The sequence below is a fragment of the Moschus berezovskii genome, chromosome 11, assembly GCF_049115385.1.
Source record: "Moschus berezovskii isolate FMDL1 chromosome 11, NW_MosBer_1.0, whole genome shotgun sequence".
In the NCBI taxonomy this organism is placed as follows: domain Eukaryota; kingdom Metazoa; phylum Chordata; class Mammalia; order Artiodactyla; family Moschidae; genus Moschus; species Moschus berezovskii.
The window spans coordinates 7,883,723-7,904,489 of record NC_142470.1 but is presented as its reverse complement, the minus strand read 5'-3'; the positions used below and the strand labels follow the sequence as shown (position 1 = coordinate 7,904,489).

At 57.3% G+C, this 20,767-nt stretch overlaps 1 protein-coding gene across 2 annotated transcripts; it reads left to right on the top strand.

The window, feature by feature from the left end:
* Nucleotides 1-165: 165 nt before the first annotated feature.
* Nucleotides 166-14,177, top strand: SLC27A4 (solute carrier family 27 member 4). 2 transcript variants are annotated; one of them, XM_055400622.2, is made up of 13 exons: nucleotides 166-465; nucleotides 1,771-1,937; nucleotides 3,510-3,904; nucleotides 5,604-5,765; nucleotides 7,178-7,247; nucleotides 7,356-7,447; nucleotides 8,507-8,616; nucleotides 8,873-9,082; nucleotides 9,259-9,385; nucleotides 9,906-10,043; nucleotides 10,178-10,342; nucleotides 10,440-10,586; nucleotides 13,338-14,177. In XM_055400622.2, the coding sequence occupies exons 2-13, from the start codon at nucleotides 1,777-1,779 to the stop codon at nucleotides 13,493-13,495; spliced, it is 1,935 nt and encodes a 644-aa protein (XP_055256597.1). In that variant the 5' UTR covers nucleotides 166-465; nucleotides 1,771-1,776; the 3' UTR covers nucleotides 13,496-14,177. The 2 variants fall into 2 exon arrangements, with proteins under 2 accessions (XP_055256597.1, XP_055256598.1); XM_055400623.2 differs by lacking the exon at nucleotides 1,771-1,937.
* Nucleotides 14,178-20,767: the final 6,590 nt, after the last annotated feature.

The window sequence follows — 20,767 nt, the reverse complement described above, 5'->3', positions numbered from 1 at the left end:
TCCGGGCGCCCACGGGCTGGGGGGAGTCGGGGTGCAGGAAGAGCCCGCCTGCCTCCTCCCGGCCTGGCGGGGGCGCGCGGCAAGCGAACTACAATCCCCAGCGTGCGGCGCGGCGCCCCGCCCGAGGCCGTCGCGCGCGTAGGGGGCGGGCCGAGTCCGGCGGCACCGGCCGGCTCTGCGGCTAGCTCGCCCGTGGGCAAGGCGCCTGAGGAGGTGTTGCCGGCCGGCGCAGCCGGTTTGGATGGCGGGAGGCGGGCGGAGGAGGAGCGCCGCGGGCGGGCGGGGCCGGACGGCGGGCGGAGCCGGCCGAGTGGCCCGGGCCAGGCAAGGCGCACAGCCGGCAAAGCGCAGCTGAGGACCTGCTCCGCGCGCCCAGGAGCGGCTGATGCGCCCCGCGTTCCCTACTCTGCTACAGCCGGCGGGCCGCATCTGGACAGGGTGCCCCGCGGCGGGGGCCGACGCCAGGTGAGCACAGGCCAGAACAATGGGTCTCCGGGCGAGAGAATGTGCCCGGTCGAGTCTGGGGGAGGTGGCAGTACCGGCTTGGGCTGGGGGCGGGGGGGGAGGGGAAACGGGCGCGCCCTGCTGCTCTGTCTCCTTGCCGGGAGCTCTGTTACCCCGGCTTTTTAGGGGCCGGTGCGATCCGTAGTGACCCGGGATCGCGGCCCGGGGCGATCTGGGCATCCCATTCCTTCCTCGTCCACAACCCTCAACCTTTCGGGACGGGTTCTTGCGTTCTGCCCTGACGGACTCTGGGAGACCACAGTTCTGGGGACCTTGGAGACCTTTGGCATTGGAGTTGGAGGCGCTGATGCAGTCCTCCTCCTGCCTTTTGCTTTTCGTGTGGAGCAGGGGGAGATGGTCTAAGGGTCCGGACCATGTCTTCATCCTGGTTTGGAGAATCTCAGGCTACCTCTTAGCCGTGACCTTCAGCCCTTCCCCAGGATTAGGAGAGCCTGAAGGCAAACAGCCCCGTCTGCTGTCCCTTCAGCAAGTCTGTAAAGTGCTGGGAATAGAGTCCGAGAACCCTAATCTCAGCCCTGCCAGCTGTTCCTCTTCCCTTAAGCCCCAGTCCCTGAAGAGTCATCAGAGTGGCTTGCTGAGTGTGTTTGGGGCGGGGGGGGGGGGGTGCCTTCAAAGCCTTCTTCCTCTCAGTATCTTTCTCCTCTGGGCCATCACCTCTCTGGCACCTCCAGGCTGTTACCTGTTTTCTCCGTCGCCCCCTGTGGGCCAGCAGAGGCATGGTGCTCCCAGGCCTAAGGGCAGGAACTGAGCAAGGCCCCTTCCCAAGAAGCTGCCCCTCTGGGTGTTGTGGCTTGGCCTTATCATCCACAGAAACTCCCTAGGTCTCCAAGTGGGGAGTCGAGCCAGAGGCAGTTAAGTCAATACCAAGCCATTTTGGTTGGGATCCTAGATGTCAGGCGAGTAGACTGTCCTCTGAGACCAATGCTCATTACACCCATTGCACAGAGGGGAAGACTAAGGACTAAAGTGGGAAAGGGACTTGTCCAAGATCATTCAGAGAGTCCTAGGCAGAGATGGGACTGTGAGGCTGGAACCAACCTCTGACCTGCAACCCAGCTCCTTACCTCAAGTCCAGGCCTCTAGCCTGACCCTCCAGGCTGTCCTGGGATGGGACCCAGTCCTCAGCTACCCTACTCCATCTGACCTCACTACACATTGACCATCTGAGATGATAGTAGCCTGGCTGCCGGGCCAGGAGGTAGGGGACCCAGGCACTTGGGTCCACTGACCGCCCTGTGCCCACAGGCCACAATGCTGCTTGGGGCGTCTCTGTTGGGGGTGCTGCTGTTCTCCCGGCTGGTGCTGAAACTGCCCTGGACCCAAGTGGGGTTCTCCCTGTTCTTCCTCTACCTGGGGTCTGGCGGCTGGCGCTTCATCCGAATCTTTATCAAGACTGTCAGGCGTGATGTCTTGTGAGTACCTGGTACAGCCCTTCCTGGGTCTCCTACAGTCTTCTGGGTTTAATCTCCCCAAACCAGACTGCATGGCCTCTACCAGCACAGAGCACCTGAGCCCCAAAGGAGCAGTCTTGGCTCCACATCCTTCCCCTCAACAGTAGCACATGGTACCTCCATTGCCATGGTCAAAGTTTCTTCCCAGGGAATCTCCCTAACCTGGTGCCCCTTAGCCTAGAGCAGACTTGGGGGCCTGGTCCATACACTGAACACCAGGCATGTTGAGGAGACCTCAATAAGGGGTCCCGAGAAGATGCTGTAGCTTGTGAGAGGTTGAAGAGGAACTCTGTGGGGAAGTCCCTGTCCTCCAGCTGGCGTGGGTTCTCGAGCAGACCCTGAATCATGCCCACAAAGAACCTGCTCCACAAAGAAGGGCAGGTATGTTCCACAAGGAAGATATCCTATACCAGAAACCCTGGCTGCCACCTGCTCTGCGCCAGACGCTGGGCTGACTCTGGGTGTGGGGTTGAGTGGACAGGGCAGTCCCGGACCTGGGACAGGCTCAGACTGATCAGGGAGACCGGCAGGGGACACAGAAAATCCACAGGCTGGCAGGGCCCTGCGAGTAGAGACCCTGGCAGTCTTGTTTTGCCCATGATAATGTCCCAGCAGTGTGACCTGCACCCGGAACAGGCAGCTCGGCGTTTGTCAATCTGAGCTGATTGCAAAAGGAGGTGTTGAGTGGCCACCACGGGAAGGATGCTAGCAGCCCAGAGCTGTGGGGGCGTGAAGCAGAGAGAGACGGCTTCAGGCCTGGGCCCTGGGAAATCAGAGGAGGCCTCCCAGAGGAGAAGCAGGTGTGCTTAAGAGTCACCTCCAGGAGGTGGAAGCAGAGGGTGCCAGTCGGAGGGCACGGGAGCAACAAAGGTGGAGAGGCTGGGGAGCCAGGAGAGTTCAGGTGTCCAAGGTGGCAGGGCAAAGTAGGGGGAGCTTTTGTTGCCAAAAGCTTGTTGCACAAACATTTGTTGAACGTCAGCGTCCTGCCTGGCACCGAGCGGGGCCTGGGAGCAAGATGGTGAGGCCGGACAGAGCCCCACCCTTGCCAGCCCACAGGGAGGGAGACCGGACAAATTGCAAACTTGTCCTTTTTTACCGGAATGGTGAGTGGGAGAGGGATGATCTGGGGGTGTGCCAGGTCCAGGACGAGGAGTTTGGACTTTGGCTTGGTCCCTGGAGTCGTGGAAGGCCCTGACAGAGCCACAGAGTCTGAGCTGAGCTTAGAGGGCAGTAGGGGTTGAACTCTGGAATCGGAGGGGACTGACGTTCAAATGTCAGCACCGCCCCGTCATCCCACCTTGAAGCCCAGGGCAAGTGCTGGGCACTGGTGTCTTCCTCTGTACCTGGTGGGGAGGAAGTCATCACCTGGGTGCCTGGTGTTATCATGCAGCATCAGTGAGCCACTACAGGTAACGCTGCCCCGCACACGGGTGCTGGGAAGGGGGTGTCGCAAGCGATCAGACCAGGGTCTTGGGACCCCCTACTCCTCAGCCCAGCAGTCATGGCTCCTTTGCTCCTCCTTCCCTCCCCCAGCGGTGGCACCGTGCTCCTAAGGGTGAAGGCCAAGGTCCGACGGTACCTACGGGAGCGGCGCACGGTGCCCATCCTGTTTGCCGCCACAGTCCAGCGCCACCCGGAGAAGACGGCCCTGATCTTCGAGGGCACAGACACGCACTGGACCTTCCGACAGCTGGATGACTACTCGAACAGTGTGGCCAACTTCCTGCAGGCGCAGGGCCTGGCCTCGGGCGACGTGGTCGCCCTCTTCATGGAGAACCGCAATGAGTTTGTGGGTCTGTGGCTGGGCATGGCCAAGCTGGGCGTGGAGGCAGCGCTTATCAACACCAACCTCCGGCGGGATGCGCTGCTCCACTGCCTGACCTCCTCCCAGGCCCGGGCCCTCGTCTTTGGCAGCGAGATGGCTCCAGGTGAGCCCTGAAGTGGCAAAGGACAGTTAGGGAGTCCCACGGGATTGCCGCAGCCCACCTCCAGCTCCTGGGGGAGGCGGTGTGTGACTCAGAGGTTAAGGGCATGAGCCCTGGAGTCAGATGGTGTGGTCTCTTCCCCCCTCCACCCCCGGGAGCCGGGAGACCCAGGGAGATGGCAGGCCTCTGCCACAGTCTCCTCAGCACAGCACCGCTTTCAGGGAGGTGCTTAATAGAGTGAAGCATTAACAAAGCGGCTGACGCTAGGTGAGCCCTCAGGCACGATGGTCGCCGTTCTTGTGGCCTCATCTCAGTCAGTTCACTCAGTCAGTCGTGTCCGACTCTTTGCGACCCCGTGGACTGCAGCACGCCAGGCCTCCCCCATCACCAACTCCCGGAGCTTGCTCAAACCCATGTCCATCGAGTCGGTGATGCCATCTGACCATCTCATCCTCTGTCACCCCTTCTCCTCCCGCCTTCCATCTTTCCCAGTGTCAGGGTCTTTTCCAGTGAGTCAGTTCTTCGCATCAGGTGGCCAAAGGATTGGAGCTTCAGCTTCAGCATCAGTCCTTCCAATGAATATTCAGGACTGATCTCCTTTAGGATGGACTGGTCGGATCTCCTTGCAGTCCAAGGGACTCTCGAGTCTTCTCCAACACCACAGTTCAAAAGCATCAGTTCTTTGGTGCTCAGTTTTCTTTATAGTCCAGCTCTCACATCCAGACATGGCTTCATCTACCTGATCTGTAAAATGGAAGCAAGAAGCCGCTCCCTGCTGTGCCTCAGCGCTGATGTTTATTGGCCGCGCACCGGCACTGACCACATGCTGAGCTCAGTGCTTCACAGAAGCGGCTGTAATCTTCACAAAGCCTGGTGAAAGCAGAGAGCTTTACAGAGGACAAGACTGAGGTTCAGAGTGGCACGAGGCTCACCCAGAGCCACACAGCTGTTAAGTGGGTGTCGGAACTGAGATTTGACCTTGGGCTTGACCCCAGCGTCCCTGATCTCTCTCCCCACGCTGTTGTGACTAATGGGCTAATGCTGTGGGCTGATGGGCAGAAAAGGTTATGGAGATGCTGAAACAAGGAGAGGAAGGGGGCGGCAGGGAGAGAGTGAGAGGGTTGGAAGAAGTTAAGAGGAAGTATGGCTGAGTGGGCCGGGACCGGCCTGTGCTCCGGGCACGGAGTGTCTGGACATCTGTAGTGCACAGGGGAGCCTGAGAGGAGGCCGCCACCCTCTGAATAGGCTGGAGGGCTGACAGCCTCTGATCCCCCCGACTCCTTCCTCCTCACAAGTCCCCCACAGACTAGCATCATACAGTGGATAGAAGCGTAAACCTTGGGGTGAGGTAGAGCTGGCTTTGAGCCCCAGATCTGGCACATTCTAGCTGTGACTCCCTCCTGTGCTTGGGGCCTCGGTGTTCCCATCTGTAACATGGGCTGTTACTGCTATCTGTTTCCTGAGGTATGTGAGCAGGAGCATGCGTGTAAAGAGCCCACCACATGATCAGCCAGCAGCTCGCGGGAGCCCTTGCTTCTCTCCGCATCTTCCTTATAACAGGTCCCAGACACTTCACCCACCTCTGCCACACCCAGCCTGCATCCCCTGATACCATGCTCAGCCCTGACATGAGTAGAGGTCCCTGGAACACGGGTGGGGGCGGTCCTGGCCTGCCTGCAGATCTGTCTTGTTTCCCCCGCAGCTGTCCTTGAGATCCATGCCAACCTGGAACCCTCCTCGCTCAACCTCTTCTGCTCTGGTCCCTGGGAGCCCAGCACTGTGCCCGCCGGCACGAAGCATATGGACCCACTACTGGAAGATGCCCCCAAGCACCAGCCCAGCCGTCCCAACAAGGGCTTTGTAGGTGAGCCCCTCACCCCCACAGAAGGGTTCAAAGATGGCCAAGAGACAGAGCGGGGGCCTCGGGGCCCGGGTTCTTCTGTAAACTTGCCTCGTGACCTGGAATGAGTCATGTCACCTCCCTTTTCCATTCGGGGAAAATGAGCCACAGTCCCCAGCTTTTACTGTGAAGACTGGGTGAGCTGACGTGTGTGAAAGTGGCAGGCACTTCTTGAACAGCCTTCGCTGATGCCTGACGCACGCAGGAGCACATGGAGCCTGGGAGCCTGCCTCGTCCGAGTGTGGGCTGGGCTCAGGCCCGTGGCGACCCCCATTCATAGTCACCCAGCGCCCATCCAGTGCAGGCCCCTGTTGTGATCCTCTCCCTGCTCTGGACTGCCTGCCCCCTGCCCCTTCCTCCAGGAAGCCTTCCGGACCTTCTCGCCTCTCTTCTTCTCCGCTCCACAAGCCTGCCTTGTGGCCCCACTGCTTGCCACATGGCCTGGGGTGGGGGGGTTCAGAGCCTGAGCCAAGTTCATGTCCCACCTCTACTGCTTCTCTTGTGTGACCCTGAACACCTGAGCTGCTCTCCAAGCCTCGGTTCCCAGAGCCATGAAATTGGGGATGGCAACCGAACCTATTCTTGAGGGCTGGAAAAGGTCCCATGGAGAGCTGGGATCATTACTGTTTGACCTCTGCCATCTGTGGCTCTTGCGTGCTGGGTGCTTTTGTAAGCTTCTTGAGGGCAGGGCCTCTGGCTGGTTGAGTCTGGTGCCCAGCCTTGGGCTGACATGCTGTGGGCACCCTGTAACACAAGAGTTACTACATAACATGTGTCATCACCCCATGGCATGTCTGACCTCCTGGAACCTCCAGCCTCGTGGGACTGAGCCTCACACAGAGACCGTGACATGACTGTCCCTGGTCCTCAGATCTGGGGGGATAAAGACAGGGCTGCTGATGCAGAAGCTGCCTCTGAGCCCCGCTGTCTGCAGCTGATGCCTCCCACGCAGTAGGCATCACCTCCTCTGAGAAAGTCCTCCCTGGAGCTACCTTCCCTCCCTGGAGCCCGGGTCCAGTGCTGCCGCCGGGCTTTGGCAGGCCCTGTGCTTGCCAACACGCAGTGCTCGCCATTAGAATGCCCGCCTCCTCATCTTCCTGTCCCACTGGGCGGGCACCTTCCTCCTAGGCAAGGCCTGTGCTCACATTAGTCACTGATGTCACCCAGGCCCTGGCACAGAATGAGGGCTCAGAAGAGTGTTGAAGGAACCAGTGCAGGTATTAGAGCAGGTAGTGATGTCTGGGGTCATCAGTGTAGGCTTCCTGGAAGAGGTGTGCTGGGAATGGGTGTTAAGTGGTACACAGCTACCAACGTCCGACTGTGTGCCCAGCCTTGCGCTGGCCCCTCTCATAGCCGCTCCTGCCTGTTTTCCTCAGATAAGCTCTTCTACATCTACACGTCAGGCACCACCGGGCTGCCTAAAGCTGCCATCGTGGTGCACAGCAGGTAAGGGGACGGTGCCCTGGGGGGGAGACCTGGGGAGGTGGGGCCTGGGGCTTCTCTCCTCCTGCCTTTCCAAGGGCCCACGGAGCCCTCAGCCCTCTGCCTTCCCAGGTATTACCGGATGGCTGCCCTGGTGTACTATGGCTTCCGCATGCGGCCCGACGACATCATCTATGACTGCCTCCCCCTCTACCACTCTGCAGGTAGCCTGGGCCCGCCCCTCAGTGCCCAGCCACCCCTGAGCCTTCAGAGCCCTACCCTTCCTGGCAGGCTACATGTTACAGTAGAAACATAACGAGCTTTAGAGTCAAATCTGGGTTCAAATCCAGATGTGGAGATTGACCTTGATGAGAGTGACCACACCAGCATAATGGGTGGGTGTGGTGGTGCCCCACAGGGCACCTGGGCTGGTCTGACCATTCAGTCCATTTCCACGGGTGTAGACAGCCTGGCTGCTTGGTCTGGGGGCCTTCTAGAAAGACAGAGATGGATTAAATATAGTTCCTGCCCTTAAAAGTGCTTAGAGTTTGAGTGTGTGTGTTGGGGATAGGCTGAATGATGGGAACCCTGCCCTGAACTCTCAGGCAAGAAAGGGCATTGAGTGTGGGGAGAGGCAGGGAGCAAGGAGTTCAACTCAAGGAAGAGCCCAACTCCAGGAAGGCTTCCTGGAGGAGGTACCCCCCAATACAGGCAGATGTGAAGCCAGGCAGGCTAGCTCAGATCCGGCTGGCTGAATGGCAGTGTTACAGCTTTGGGAGAAGGAGCTTGGGGCCAGCTCCAGAGGCTTCAGGGGATTGTCTAAATAGTGTGCACTTGAACCCATAGGCACTGGGGAGCCGTGGAAGGTGTCTGACTGGGGAGAGGTGACCAGTTAGAGTTGGAGGCGCAGGACAGGGGAAAGGGAGAGTCTTTGAGGGGGTTGGACTGTACAAGAGGAGGCTCTGGAGTATACGATATTTCTCCTTTGTCTGACTTACTTCACTCAGTACTGTATAGCCCCAGGAAACTCTGCTCAGTGTTATGTGGCAGCCTGGATGGGAGGGGAGTTTGGGGGAGAATGGTTCCATGTATATGTATGGCTGAGTCCCTTCTCTCTTTACCTGAAACCATGATAACATTGTTGGTTAGTCAGCTATACCCCAGTGCAAAATAGTTAAAAAAATAAAATGACATCTTTGGTGACCAAAATAAACAAAAAGATGAGGCTCTGGAAAGAAAGGGCTCCTGTCTCCCTGACCCCCGGGTCCCCCCTCTGCCTTCAGGAAACATCGTGGGGATGGGGCAGTGCCTGATCCATGGCATGACCGTGGTGATCCGGAAGAAGTTCTCGGCTTCCCGCTTCTGGGATGACTGTATCAAGTACAACTGCACGGTGAGTGAGAAGGGAAGGGGTGGAGCGCCCCTGTGCCCCTCCCACCAGCTCTATGCAGGGACACCTGTCTTCGAGCTGAAGGCAGCCAGCCGTTTACTTGGGGCAGCATTCCCATTGTTCAGATGGGGAGACTGAGGCCCAGAGAGGGAAGGGACCACACAGCTGGCCCCAGGGATAGTAGGGGTAGGGGCTTGGGAGGGCACTGCGAAGGAGGGGCAGCCTCCAGGGCCCAGACTCATGCCAGGTCCACCCCCAGATCGTGCAGTACATTGGCGAACTGTGCCGCTACCTCCTGAACCAACCGCCCCGGGAGGCGGAGAAGCAGCACCGGGTACGCATGGCGCTGGGCAACGGCCTCCGGCAGTCCATCTGGACCGACTTCTGTAGCCGCTTCCACATCCCCCAGGTGGCCGAGTTCTACGGGGCCACAGAGTGCAACTGCAGCCTGGGCAACTTCGACGGCCAGGTGCGGCCCAGGTTGGGGATGCAGAGGGCCCACGGGAGACACGGCCGGCGGAGGGTAGGGCGGGCTTCTAGCATGGAGTGCGGTTGCGGGAGCCGGAGCCCCGCTCGCAGCCCGCCAGACTGTCCAGTTTCAGGGCCGTGGTGGGAGAACCCGGGCCCAAGGCTTGGCCTTCACAGGTGGGGGCCTGTGGCTTCAACAGCCGCATCCTGTCCTTCGTGTACCCCATCCGGCTGGTTCGTGTCAACGAGGACACCATGGAGCTGATCCGGGGCCCTGACGGCCTTTGCATTCCCTGCAAGCCAGGTCTGCCCGAGGGTTACAACTCAGGGTCAGAGTGGGAGGGTCTGGCTTAGGAAGGGGACGGGGGTGGGGGTGGGTGGAGAGCCACATCCTGATCAGCGGCCAGAAGTCAGCTCTTCTCTTAGGGCTGCATGGCATTTACTTCTTGATCCATCCATCCACTCAGTCACCATCCCATCCACCCGTCAGCCCATCTGTGCACATTCATGCTGTGGACCTGGGCCCTGGCCGCCACAGCTCCCAGCTCTGTGCCTGAGTCCCTCTCCTGCACGTGGTTGTCCTGAGGCGGCGGTGTGGTACAGAATGCAAACCTCTGAGCAGAGCGGGACCTGGGGAGTGCTGGCTTTGGTTAGGCCATCCACATTGAGCTTGACTACCCTTTCATTTGTTCAGTGACCAAGTGTTACTGAGAAGCTCCCAGCCCTCGGGGCTCCCGGGCTGGGAGAGAAAGGGGGCATTGCTGGGGGCATTTTATTATGAAGGAGACCCCAGGGGGACCTGACCCCGCCTCCCCTGGCCACAGGTGAGCCAGGCCAGCTGGTGGGCATCATCATCCAGCGAGACCCCCTGCGGCGCTTCGACGGCTACCTGAACCAGGGCGCCAACAACAAGAAGATTGCCCAGGATGTCTTCAAGAAGGGGGACCAGGCCTACCTCAGCGGTGGGTGGGCACCCCTCCAGAGACCTTTGCCGCCCCCTGGGGAGAGGGAAAGATATTGAAGGGCCCCACGCTCAGAGAACACCTCCCCCCAACCAAGCCCCTGGGCACCCCCCTCACACAACTCCTCTCTCTAGGTGACGTGCTGGTGATGGATGAGCTGGGCTACCTGTATTTCCGCGACCGCACGGGGGACACGTTCCGCTGGAAAGGCGAGAACGTGTCTACCACCGAGGTGGAGGGCACGCTGAGCCGCCTGCTGGACATGGCTGATGTGGCCGTGTACGGCGTCGAAGTGCCAGGTATCCCGAGAGACGGGAGGGGCCGGGAGTGTGTGCAGAGCAGCTGGTGGGGCCATGGCCAGCCAGCCGCTCACCGTCCACTCTGCCGCCTCCCCAGGGACTGAGGGCCGGGCCGGCATGGCCGCCGTAGCCAGCTCCTCTGGCAGCTGTGACCTGGAGCACTTAGCCCAGCTCCTGCAGAAAGAGCTGCCGCTGTACGCCCGCCCCATCTTCCTGCGCTTCCTTCCCGAGCTGCACAAGACAGGTCTGTCCCCCGACCCCCAGCTCCAAATCATGGGTGGGTGCCGGCCGAGGCTCCTTGCCGGGTCCTTCTAGGGAGACCAGCTGGCTGTTGTTCACCCTTGCCCACAGCCTCTGTGGGTGGTCGGCGACCAGAGAGAGAGGGTGTGTCCATTGTCAGTGGAAGCGATCCTGACTGAGTGTGGTAGCCTGCTCCAGGCACTGTGCTTGGGCCCAGGGGATAGAGGTGACAAATTCCAGCAGGACCTGTGTGCCTCCTGGGAGTTTCCAGAGCAGGAGGCAGCCACAGGATAAGGAATTGCTAAGATAAAAGAGTGGAATGCAGGTCAAACTGATAGGAAAGGGAACGTGACTTGGGGATTACTGGAAGGCTCCCCTGAGGATGCTCCGGTTCAGCGGGAGACCTGAGTGAGAGAGAGAGAACTCTGTGGGGACAGGAGGCCCTCTGGGCTGTGGGAACAGCCAGTGTGGAGTCCCTGGGGCAGGGAGGTGCTTGGTTGCTAGGGGACTAAAAGGAGGCCCCCGAAGCTGGGGCCAGTGAGGGGTGGGCAGTGGTGTGTGGTGGGATGGAAGGGCACGGGGGAGCCACAGGAGGGTTGGAGCAGGGTCGTGACCCAGTCAGACTCATGTCCTGCAAAGCCCGCCAGCGTCTGAGGGGCTGCAGATGGCCCCGGGGGACAGGGAGATCAGAGAAGGGCAGGGTAAGCAGTGGGTCCAGACAGACTGCAGGCGCCCCAAGGACTGGATGGCCGCTGTGACTTCTGCGTCCCGGATGGACAGGGAGGCTGTCGGACCTTAGGCCTCAGACAGGCTTTGCTGCAGAACAGACAGCCCCCAAGCTTACTTAGGGCTCCGAACAGGTGTCTTATTTGCTCACAATTTGTGGGTTGGCAATTTGGGGTGATGTTCAGCTAAACATTCTTCTGTTGGCCCCACCTAGGGTCAAATAGTGCCATCGACAGCTTCCCCTGCTGTCCAGTGGTTAAGACTCCATCTTGCAGTGCAGGGCGTGTGTGGGTTCGCACACACAGGATTAGATCCCTGATCAGGGAACTAAGGCCCCACATGCCTTGGGGTGTGGGCAAAAAAAAAATTTTTTTTTGTTTTTAAAGAAATAGTGCCATTGGGTGTGAGGTGGCCTTCCTCACGTGGGGATCCCAGCTGGTCGGCCCCGCAGTGGTGTCCACAGACCTGTCTGCGGTGATGGTGGTGTGCTCTGACCGCGCTCTCCAACATGGCGGCTAGCAGCCCCCAGTAACTATTGAGCACTTGAAGTGCAACTAGTGTGAGGGGGAAACTGAATTTTAAATTTTGTTTCATTAAATTTACATAGACACACATGGCCAGTGATTACCCAGTTCAGTTCAGTCGCTCAGTCATGTCCGACTCTTTGCGACCCCATGAGTCACAGCACGCCAGGCCTCCCTGTCCATCACCAACTCCCAGAGTTCACTCAAACTCATGTCCATTGAGTCGGTGATGCCATCCAGCCATCTCATCCTCTGTCGTCCCCTTTCTCCTCCCACCTTCAATCTTTCCCCGCATCAGGGTTTTTTCTAAGGAGTCAGTTCTTCGCATCAGGTGGCCAAATTTTTTATTGGAGTTTCAGCTTCAGTATCAGTCCTTCCAATGAATATTCAGGACTGGTTTCCTTTAGGATGGACTGGTTGGATCTCCTCGCAGTCCAAGGAACTCTCAAGAGTCTTCTCCAACACCACAGTTCAAAAGCATCAATTCTTTGGTGCTCAGCTTTCATTATAGTCCAACTCTCACATCCATACATGACCACTGGAAAAACCATAGCTTTGACTAGACAGACCTTGTCTAAGTGGCCTTTGCTGGGATGGTTCCCCTTTGTTCCACATGGCTTTCCATCCTTCAGAGGTCAGTCTGGTCTCAGGGTGCCCCCAAGCGGGTAAGGGTGGAAGCTTCAACACCCTTTGAGGCCTAGACTCACCCAGACCGCCTACAGTGTGGCTTCTGCCACATTATCTGAGTCAGAGTAAGTTGTAAAACCAGTCTAAATTCAAGTAGGCGTTGAGAAAGACTCCAGCTCTTGCTGGGAGATTTGGCTGATGCACACAACAGAGGAGAAGCCAGGGCAGGAAGCTGTAGGCATTTCTGCTATCCATCCTACCTGAGTTCACATTCTTACTAGCTCTGTAACGTTGGCCCAGAGCTGTGCTTCTCTGAGCCTCAGTCTTCTCATCTGTCTAGTGGGGCTAATACCATTGAGTGAAAGATACAGAATTTATTAAGGGGAAAAATGGTAATTGAACTATTTCAGAGATTATGAAATCTTGTGCATCTCAGAATCCATAGGATACGATTATGTCCCTGCCCCCAGGGTTGAGGTGCAGATTACCTGAGATCACTTCTGTACCTGGGAGGTGCTCAGGTTAAAACGAGTCCTCAGGGAAGGCCCATGTCCTTCCCACAGTCTGCTGTCACTTAGCCCATGGCCCTGGACAAATGGCTTCCCTTCTTTGGGCCTCAGTTTCCTTGTCTGCAAAGAGGGGTGGGTAACTCTGCCCCCTCCCCTTTGCCAGGGCTGCTGGGCAGCAGTGTGTACTGTCACGGATGAAGCCTTTGCAGGCTATAGAGGGCGGTGTCCCTCCTCCTGTGGTGCCCCTCACCTGTGTTCCCTCCAGCCCTCCTCCCTGCCCCTCCACAACCTGGGTGGGCGGGTTCCTGGAACTCGGACACCTGCCCGCACCCTCTGACCCTTCTCCCACTTGTCGTCTCCCTCCCTCAGGGACCTTCAAGCTACAGAAGACAGAACTGCGGAAGGAGGGCTTTGACCTAACAGTTGTAAAAGACCAGCTGTTCTACCTGGATGCCCGGAAGGGCCGCTACGTCCCACTGGACCAAGAGGCCTACACTCGCATCCAGGCGGGCCAGGAGAAGCTGTGACTGGCCCCAAGTCCCTCTTGAGGACCAGTGGATACTGGATCTAGAGCCCCAGCTCCCACCCCGGAGGCATCCTGGGCGAAGCCAGACCAAAGCAAGCAGGGCCTGGCACCGCTCCCCCGAGGTGCCAACCCCCACCCCTCAAAACTGCCAAGGGACTCACTGCTACCTCCCCTCTCCACCCTGAGGCTTTCTGTGAAAGCTTCAGATCCACTTTATGTCTTCGAGGCCATGTGGGGGTCTCTGGGCCTCAGGCTGAGGCTGAGACTGGGCCCCGCAGGGTGATGTCTCAGGTCAGGACGAGGGGAAATAGAGGGTCTCCAAGCACTTCGCAGAGAACAGGCAGCTTGTAAATGGGGCCAGGGCAGAAGCCCCCAGACTCAGGAAGCCAGTATAGTGGGCAGGGAGGGCCAGTGATGAGGCATCCAAAGAGGATCCAGGCCCTGGGACCATGCAAGTATTCCTCAGCCCTGCCGGGCAGAAGGGGACCACCCCGCAGCAGGCAGCCTGGATGGGGCACCCCTCTCATCCTCTGGGTGGCTGCCTGGCTGTCCCTTAGGTGGAGCCTGTCTTTGCCGGTCTATCCACATCTCCTCCTGGCCTGGCTGTGAGGGGAGAAGGGGTGTGGGGCACTCAGGGGCCAATAAACTCCACCTTGCCTCCCCGAGCCTGTGTGCACACTCACCCCAGCCTACTGGGGCTCCAGCTCGTGCCCCATTCACCCCTCCCCCATTCCTTCGTTCATTCAGACCAAGGGATATGGCAGGTAAGATGCCACGGTCCCCACATCTCAGGTGAGGGGCAGTTCCCACCTGAGCCCTGCAAGGTGTCACTTAGGAGCTTGTGGCCTTGGGCAAGTAACTGTCTCCTCTGTGAATCAGGAGGATTCAGAGAGCTGAAGGCAGCCAGGCTGAGGAACGGGCCGTTCAGAGCCATGGAGGGAGGAAGCCCTAGGCCAGCACAGGGTCCCAGCTCCACACTCTTGCTCATGCTGTTTCTTCTGCCAGGCAGGGCTGCACTTTCCCAAGGGGTTGGGGGCTCTCAGGGCACAGAGCAGGGTGGCCTGGCCAGCCGGGTCGAGTCTGGGAAGGCTTCCTGGAGCCATCTTCCCAGAGCTGGTGAGTCTGCAGTGCCAGTGGAAGGCCAGTTGTCCCCTAGAGCCCATCCCTGGAGTCACACCCAGGCTAGAAGTGCTCAGTCCAGCGGGAAGTGGGGGTGGGGGGTGGGGAGCGGGGAGACCATTCACAGCAAGCCAGGGCTGCAGACAGGGCGCACACCCCAGGGCTTCCTCTTCACTATTTAACCCTCACCACCGTCCGTCACTTGACTGGGGTCACAGAGTACTGGGGACCGCAATGCCAGCCCCATGCCCTTCCTGTCACTCCACCGCCGCCTCCTTGGTGCAGAAGGCAGCTTCCGTGCCACGCATGCTTGTACAGCCAACTGTGAGCCACACCCCAGGCCAGCAGCTGACTGGGTGATAGGTGGCCAGGATAAGTCTGGGGTACCTCCTGGGGTCGGGGGGTGACCTTTGAAAGACCGTGGAGTTTGGTGCCACTCTTGGGGGAAGTGAGGGGGCGGCAGAGCAGGAGTTGGCCCTTGGAGGGCGATGATACCTGGTGGGGTTTGGGAGTGGCAGGCAAGGGTGCGGTACCTGAGTATGACCAGCAGAGGGCACGTGGGTCCTGCAGAATCGGATCCAGCCCTTCGCGCTCAGCCAAGGAAAGCGGGAAGGAGGGACAGAGTCCCCACTTGACCCCCAGGCAAGGGACCCAGCCCAGAGGACTCTGTGGTGGGCCTTTGATCGGGCTTCCAAAGGCCTGGACTTGACTGATGGTGAAGTTTTGTGTCTTTAACCTTCAGCAATGGGAGAGGTCTCCGAGCCTTCGGTTGAACAGTCACTACAACCCAATATAGAGGAATGGTGATCAAAAGCTCCTTCATTTGCCGGGTTGAGCCTCAGTGTCCTCCCCTATAAATGGTGGTCGAGGTGGGCTTCCCTGGTGGCTCAGTGGCTTAAGAACCCACCTGCCAATGCAGGAGACATGGGTGCGATCCCTGGGTCAGGAAGAGCCCCTGGAAAAAGAAATGGCAACCCACTCCAGCATTCTTGCCTGGGAAATCCCACAGATGAAGGAGCCTGGCGGGCTAGAGTCCATGAAGCTGCAAACATTTGGACATGACTGAGTGGCTAAACACAAGAACAGGAATCCCTGCCCCAGGACAGTTGTGGACATGTAATAAGATGGGGCTTGGAAATCCTCTAGCCCAGGAACTGGTGCTGTTATCTGTGAAAAGGAAAAAAGGACGTGTGTCGGAGTTAAGATCCCAGCCTAGGCCCAAGTTTCCCACTTCCACACCAGCCCCCTCTCCTGAGCCCCTCCAAGGGGTGGGGCAGGTGGGCCCCTGGGCCTTGCAGCTCCCCTGTCTGCCTCTGCTCACCCCAAACCATGGCTGTGCCACTTGGTAATAGAGTGGTGAGCCCGGCTGCCTTCCAAACCGTGGCTGTGTCATCGCCCGTGCCTGCAGCAGCTGCCCAATACGTTTGTGAGGTTAATTCACAAGAGCTACGGTTTCCTGGGCGTTTCCTGGCATTTACATAGTGCTTCGGCTTCAGTTGGTGACAGCTGGTAAAGAACCCACCTGCTCATGAAGGAGACACCAGAAACAGGCTCAATCCCTGGGTTGGGAAGATTCCCCTGGAGAAGGAAACGGCAACCCACTCCAGTCTTCTTTCCCGGAGAATCCCATGGACAGAGGAGCCTGGCGGGCTACACAGTTTACAAAGTACTGTGTCCACACATCTGCGGAGCAGATTCAAAAGGCCTCTGTGCAGGGGGCAGGGTTGGGGGTACACGGTAAGATCTGCCCTCAGGGAGCCCACTGTCTGGGGGCCGGGATAGGAGGTGAGGAAGTTGTGTTTCATGGCCACAGGCTTTTCAAGGAAGAGTCACTCAAGAAGAGGAGGGGGAAGAATGGCCCAGACAGAAGGGGCAGCGAAAGGTCTGGAGGTGAAGGGCGAGCAGTGCAGGTGAAAGAAGGGCCTGTAGGGCTGCAAGGGTGGGGCTGGGGAAGAGTCCAGGCAGGGTGTGCAAAGTGAATCCATTGCAGGCACTCCTTGCACACCTGGAGGACTGGGAGCTCTGCTAGGACATCCTTACAGAAGCCCAAACACACTCCTTTGACCTGCTAACAGCCACCAGGAGTGGAGCGCTTCCTATGTGCTGGATGCGGCAGCAGGCACTTGATCGTCACCATTAAATCCATAACACAAAGCAGCTACTATTTTATCCCCGTTCCACGGACAAGGAATCTGAGGCTCAGAGAGGCTCCGTCTCTCCAGACCACAGGGCCTGTGAATAACAGCGCTGGGAGGCACCGCCCTGCCCAGTCGCAGTATTCCCATCTGCAATCTGAGCCCAGGGAGGCTGCCCGAGGCCTGCCTTGAGCGTCCCCGGAGGTCCTACCGCCCTTGGACAGGCAAGTGGCTGCCTAGGCCAGCGCTTGGCATATCACTTTCAATTCCTGGGAAGAAGGTTAAATACCGCCAAGGGGCCTATTGAGGCGCTGGCGGTAAGAGAAGGGGCAACCAAGCGACTTTCAAAGGAGCCTGAATGCGTGGCCAGCCCCTCTCCTGGAGGAGGAGGGCCCCCGCTTCCTCCCAGCCTAATGATATTCTGGGCTCAGCCCTCATCTTTGGCGGCAGTTTAACCCGAGCCAGGGCGGATTCCTTTCTCACTGATCTCAGCTTGACACCCAATTAGCACAAGAATGGGAGGAGGAAGCCTGCGAGAGGCGCCTCCCAGCCTCCGGGGCGCACGAGGGGAGCAGGCGGGGAGACAAAGGGCAGCGGGCAGGGGGGCGCCCGCGTCTCCCCCGCAGACCCCGCCTTTGTCTCCCTTCGGAGCTTCGGAAGGGACAGAGCCCAACGCCCGGCTGGCCGGCCTGCCGAAGGGACAGGAGTTGGGGTCCACGCCCCTCTTCTGCCTGGGTCCCAGGGGAAGGCATTTGGGTGAGCTGAGCCCAACAGGACGCGGTGAGGGTCAGGGGTCCCGAAGGCACAACAGCCTGGGGTTAAGGCCTGACATGTGGGGGTCTGTGCACAAGTCACTGGTTCTGAGCCTCAGTTTTTACATTTGAAAACGGAGGCTAATAGCCCCTGCGAGGAATCAAGCAGGTCATGCTTGTGAAGCACCTGGCAGGTGCAAGTCGGCAGTCATTACTCATTGAATGAATACGTTTAAAAATGGTTGTTGCTATTGATTAGGAGGTTGAGAGGGGCTTCCCTGATAACTCAGGTGGTGAAGAATCCGCCTGCAGTGCAGGAGACCCCGGTTCAATTCCTGGGTCAGGAAGACCCTCTGCAGAAGAACTCTCCAGTATTCTTACATGGAGAATCCCCATGGACAGAGGAGGAGTCTGGCGGGCTACAATCCATGGGGTTGCAAAGACACGACTGAGCGACTTTCACTTCACTTCTCTTCAGGAGGTTGAGGTTTCCCCAGTAGCTCAGTGGTAAAGAATCCGCCTGCAATGCGGGAGATGCAGGTTTGATTTCTGGGTTGGGAAGATCCCCTGGAGAAGGAAATGGCACCCCACTCCAGTAAAACCCCATGGATAGAGGAGCCTGGCAGGGGTCTATGGGGTCCCAAAGAGTGCACACAACAGGAGGCTGAGTTAGGTAGGCTGGAGTCAGAGGAAGCACTTTCTAAGTGTGACAGCCAAACATTCAGAGTGGGCTGACTTACCCAGAAGTTCCCTCTTCTCTGGGAAGAACACCTCTGGCCTCCCTACCTGTCCTCTCCTGCCACCTCCACCTCCCATAATTTCCTGGGACTTGGGCTTAGATGTGACTTCCTTTGGGAAACCTTGCCTGACCCTGGGGCTGGACTGGATCCTCTTTCATCTCCCACAGGTCCCCATGTTCCCCCTTTGTACAACTGATTGCACTGTTTGGTCTATTTTCACATGTGTCTTTTCCAAAATATCAGCCCCAGGAAAGCAGGAACCCCTTGGTTTTTTTTAAAAGTCCACCCTTGTGTTCCCAGCACCAGCCCTGGGCCTGGCACTTAATAGGTGCTCAATGAATGTTTGTCAAATGAATGAAGCTTTTCAAAAGCTCCTTAGCTCTCCCATGCCAGTTCAGCAGGCAGCAGTCTGCAGAGTTAAGAGAATATTCAACTCTATGTGGCCTCAACTAAAGGTGGCCTCAAATCAGAGGCCTTTCCCTTGTTGGGAAAGAGAAGCCAGTGAATGACGGAGAAGAGAATTGATATGTGTTCTCTTATTCCTTCATTCATTAATTCAGCAAGCACTTACCAAACCCCTACAATGTATAAAGCTCCTTACTATGAGCTAAGGCTCTAAGATGAATCAGGCAAGGTTTCTAGACCTCAGCCCTTGGAGAAGCCAGTGGAAATATCTTAGAATATATATATATATATATGTGTGTGTGTGTGTGTGTGTGAGGTGACTCAGTGGTAAAGAATCTGCCTGCAAGGCAGGAGACCAGGGTTCAATCCCTGTGTAGGGAAGATCCACTGGAGAAGGGAATGGCAACCCACTCCAGTATTCTTGCCAGGAGAATGCCATGGACAGAGGAGCCTGGCGGGCTACATTCCATGGGGTCACAGCTGAGACACAACTGAGCTACTGACACTATACATATGTATCTGTATGACCTTAGTTCCCCAACCAGGAACCGAACGCCAGGCCCGTGGCAGCAAAAGTACTTAGTCCTAACCACTGGACCATCGGTGAATTCCCTAGAACATTTTTACTTAAAGGGCCTTTCAGAGATCATTTGGTCCCAAAGCCTTCTTTGCAGACTGAAAACATGAGTTTCACACAGCACAGTGAGGGTAGGTTCTTTCCATTAGCCACAGGATTTTCTTTTTTGATGTTTTCCTCATTTTGCCAGTGCTTGGGAACAGTGCCTGATACACTGAAGGCACTCGCAGCTGTCTGTGGAGTTGAACTGTGTAAGAAAGTCAGGTCAGAGGCAGGGAGGTGGGAGGCGGGCAGGCCAGAGAAGCAGGTGCAGCTGAGAGGTGATGGTGGTGGTAGAAGAAACATGTGGCCGCAACATCAGCTTAGCATGGAGACGAACCCAAACGTGGTAACTGTCTGGTTATCAGTTCAGTTCAGTCGCTCAGTCTGGTTATGGGAGAGAATTAAAAACAGTGTCCAAGGTTTCTTGCTTAGGTATTTCCGTGGATGGCAGTGGTATCCTTGAGATGGGGAACACAGGGGAGCCTATTTTAGGAAACGAGGCACTGTGCCAAGAACTCACTTAATTCCGACGACAACCCTATGGGGGCTGCTATTATCTTAATTTGCACAGAGGAGGAAACTGAGGCACAGATGTTGAAGGACTTAACCAAAGACACGCATGGGAAGTGGTGGGACATGGATGTAAAGCTGGCAGTTGAACTCTGAGCCCTTAGCGGTGACCACATCCTTCTATCTACCCTTAAACACGAGGGCACATACCTTAAGCTACCAACGATGAGTTCAATTTTGGAAGTGTGGTTTAGCTGCCCTGGGCCTTTGTAACAGGTTCCAGTAGTCTCCCTATCGCCTTCCCTATTTCTTCTAGTTCTCACTGCAGCCAGGAGGAATGTTTTACTTATTTGTTTATTTAGGCTACCCCGCCGTAGTATTGGGGATCTTTGGTCTCTGAACAAGGATGAAACCTGCGCCCCCTGCAGTGGTAGCACAGAATCTTAACCACTGGACGGCCAGGCAAGTCCCAGGAAGGATATTTTAAAACACAGTTCTAATAATGTCACACACACACACACACCCCAAAATCCTTCCAAGGCCTACCACTGCTCTTAGGATAAGGGACTGAAATTCTTACCTGGCTCACAAGTTATGATTTGGCCCCTGCCTACATGTCTAACCTCATGTCTTACCAGGCCCTCTGCTCCCCAATTTCTACCTTCTCTTGGTGCTCCAGCATGTATGTCCTCCTACCCAGAGGACTTTCCCTTCTCGCTGGAATGCTCCCAGCGGTTTTTCTCTCTTCATATCCACCTACTTAGCTCGACTCAGGCTTTAGAGCTCAGCCCAAGTCCAGTGCAGCCCATTTTCTTTCTGAACTTCTTATGATGCCGGATCATTTTTCAGTCTGAGATGTTACACTTATTAGCATGACTCGTATGTTTATTTGATTCGTTTCCCCCGCGAGACTGTGAGTGTCCTAAGAGAGGAACCTTGCCTATCCGATTCACCACCGGCATCTTTTCGCACCGACCAAAATGCCAGGTACAC

Excerpts from the sequence above, each read along its gene's own strand:
- SLC27A4 (XM_055400622.2), top strand. The coding sequence starts at position 1,777 with ATGCTGCTTGGGGCGTCTCTGTTGGGGGTGCTGCTGTTCTCCCGGCTG. Across the intron at positions 1,938-3,509 it reads ACTGTCAGGCGTGATGTCTT|CGGTGGCACCGTGCTCCTAA; the intron begins GTGAGTACCTGG and ends TCCCTCCCCCAG. Across the intron at positions 3,905-5,603 it reads TGGCAGCGAGATGGCTCCAG|CTGTCCTTGAGATCCATGCC; the intron begins GTGAGCCCTGAA and ends TTTCCCCCGCAG.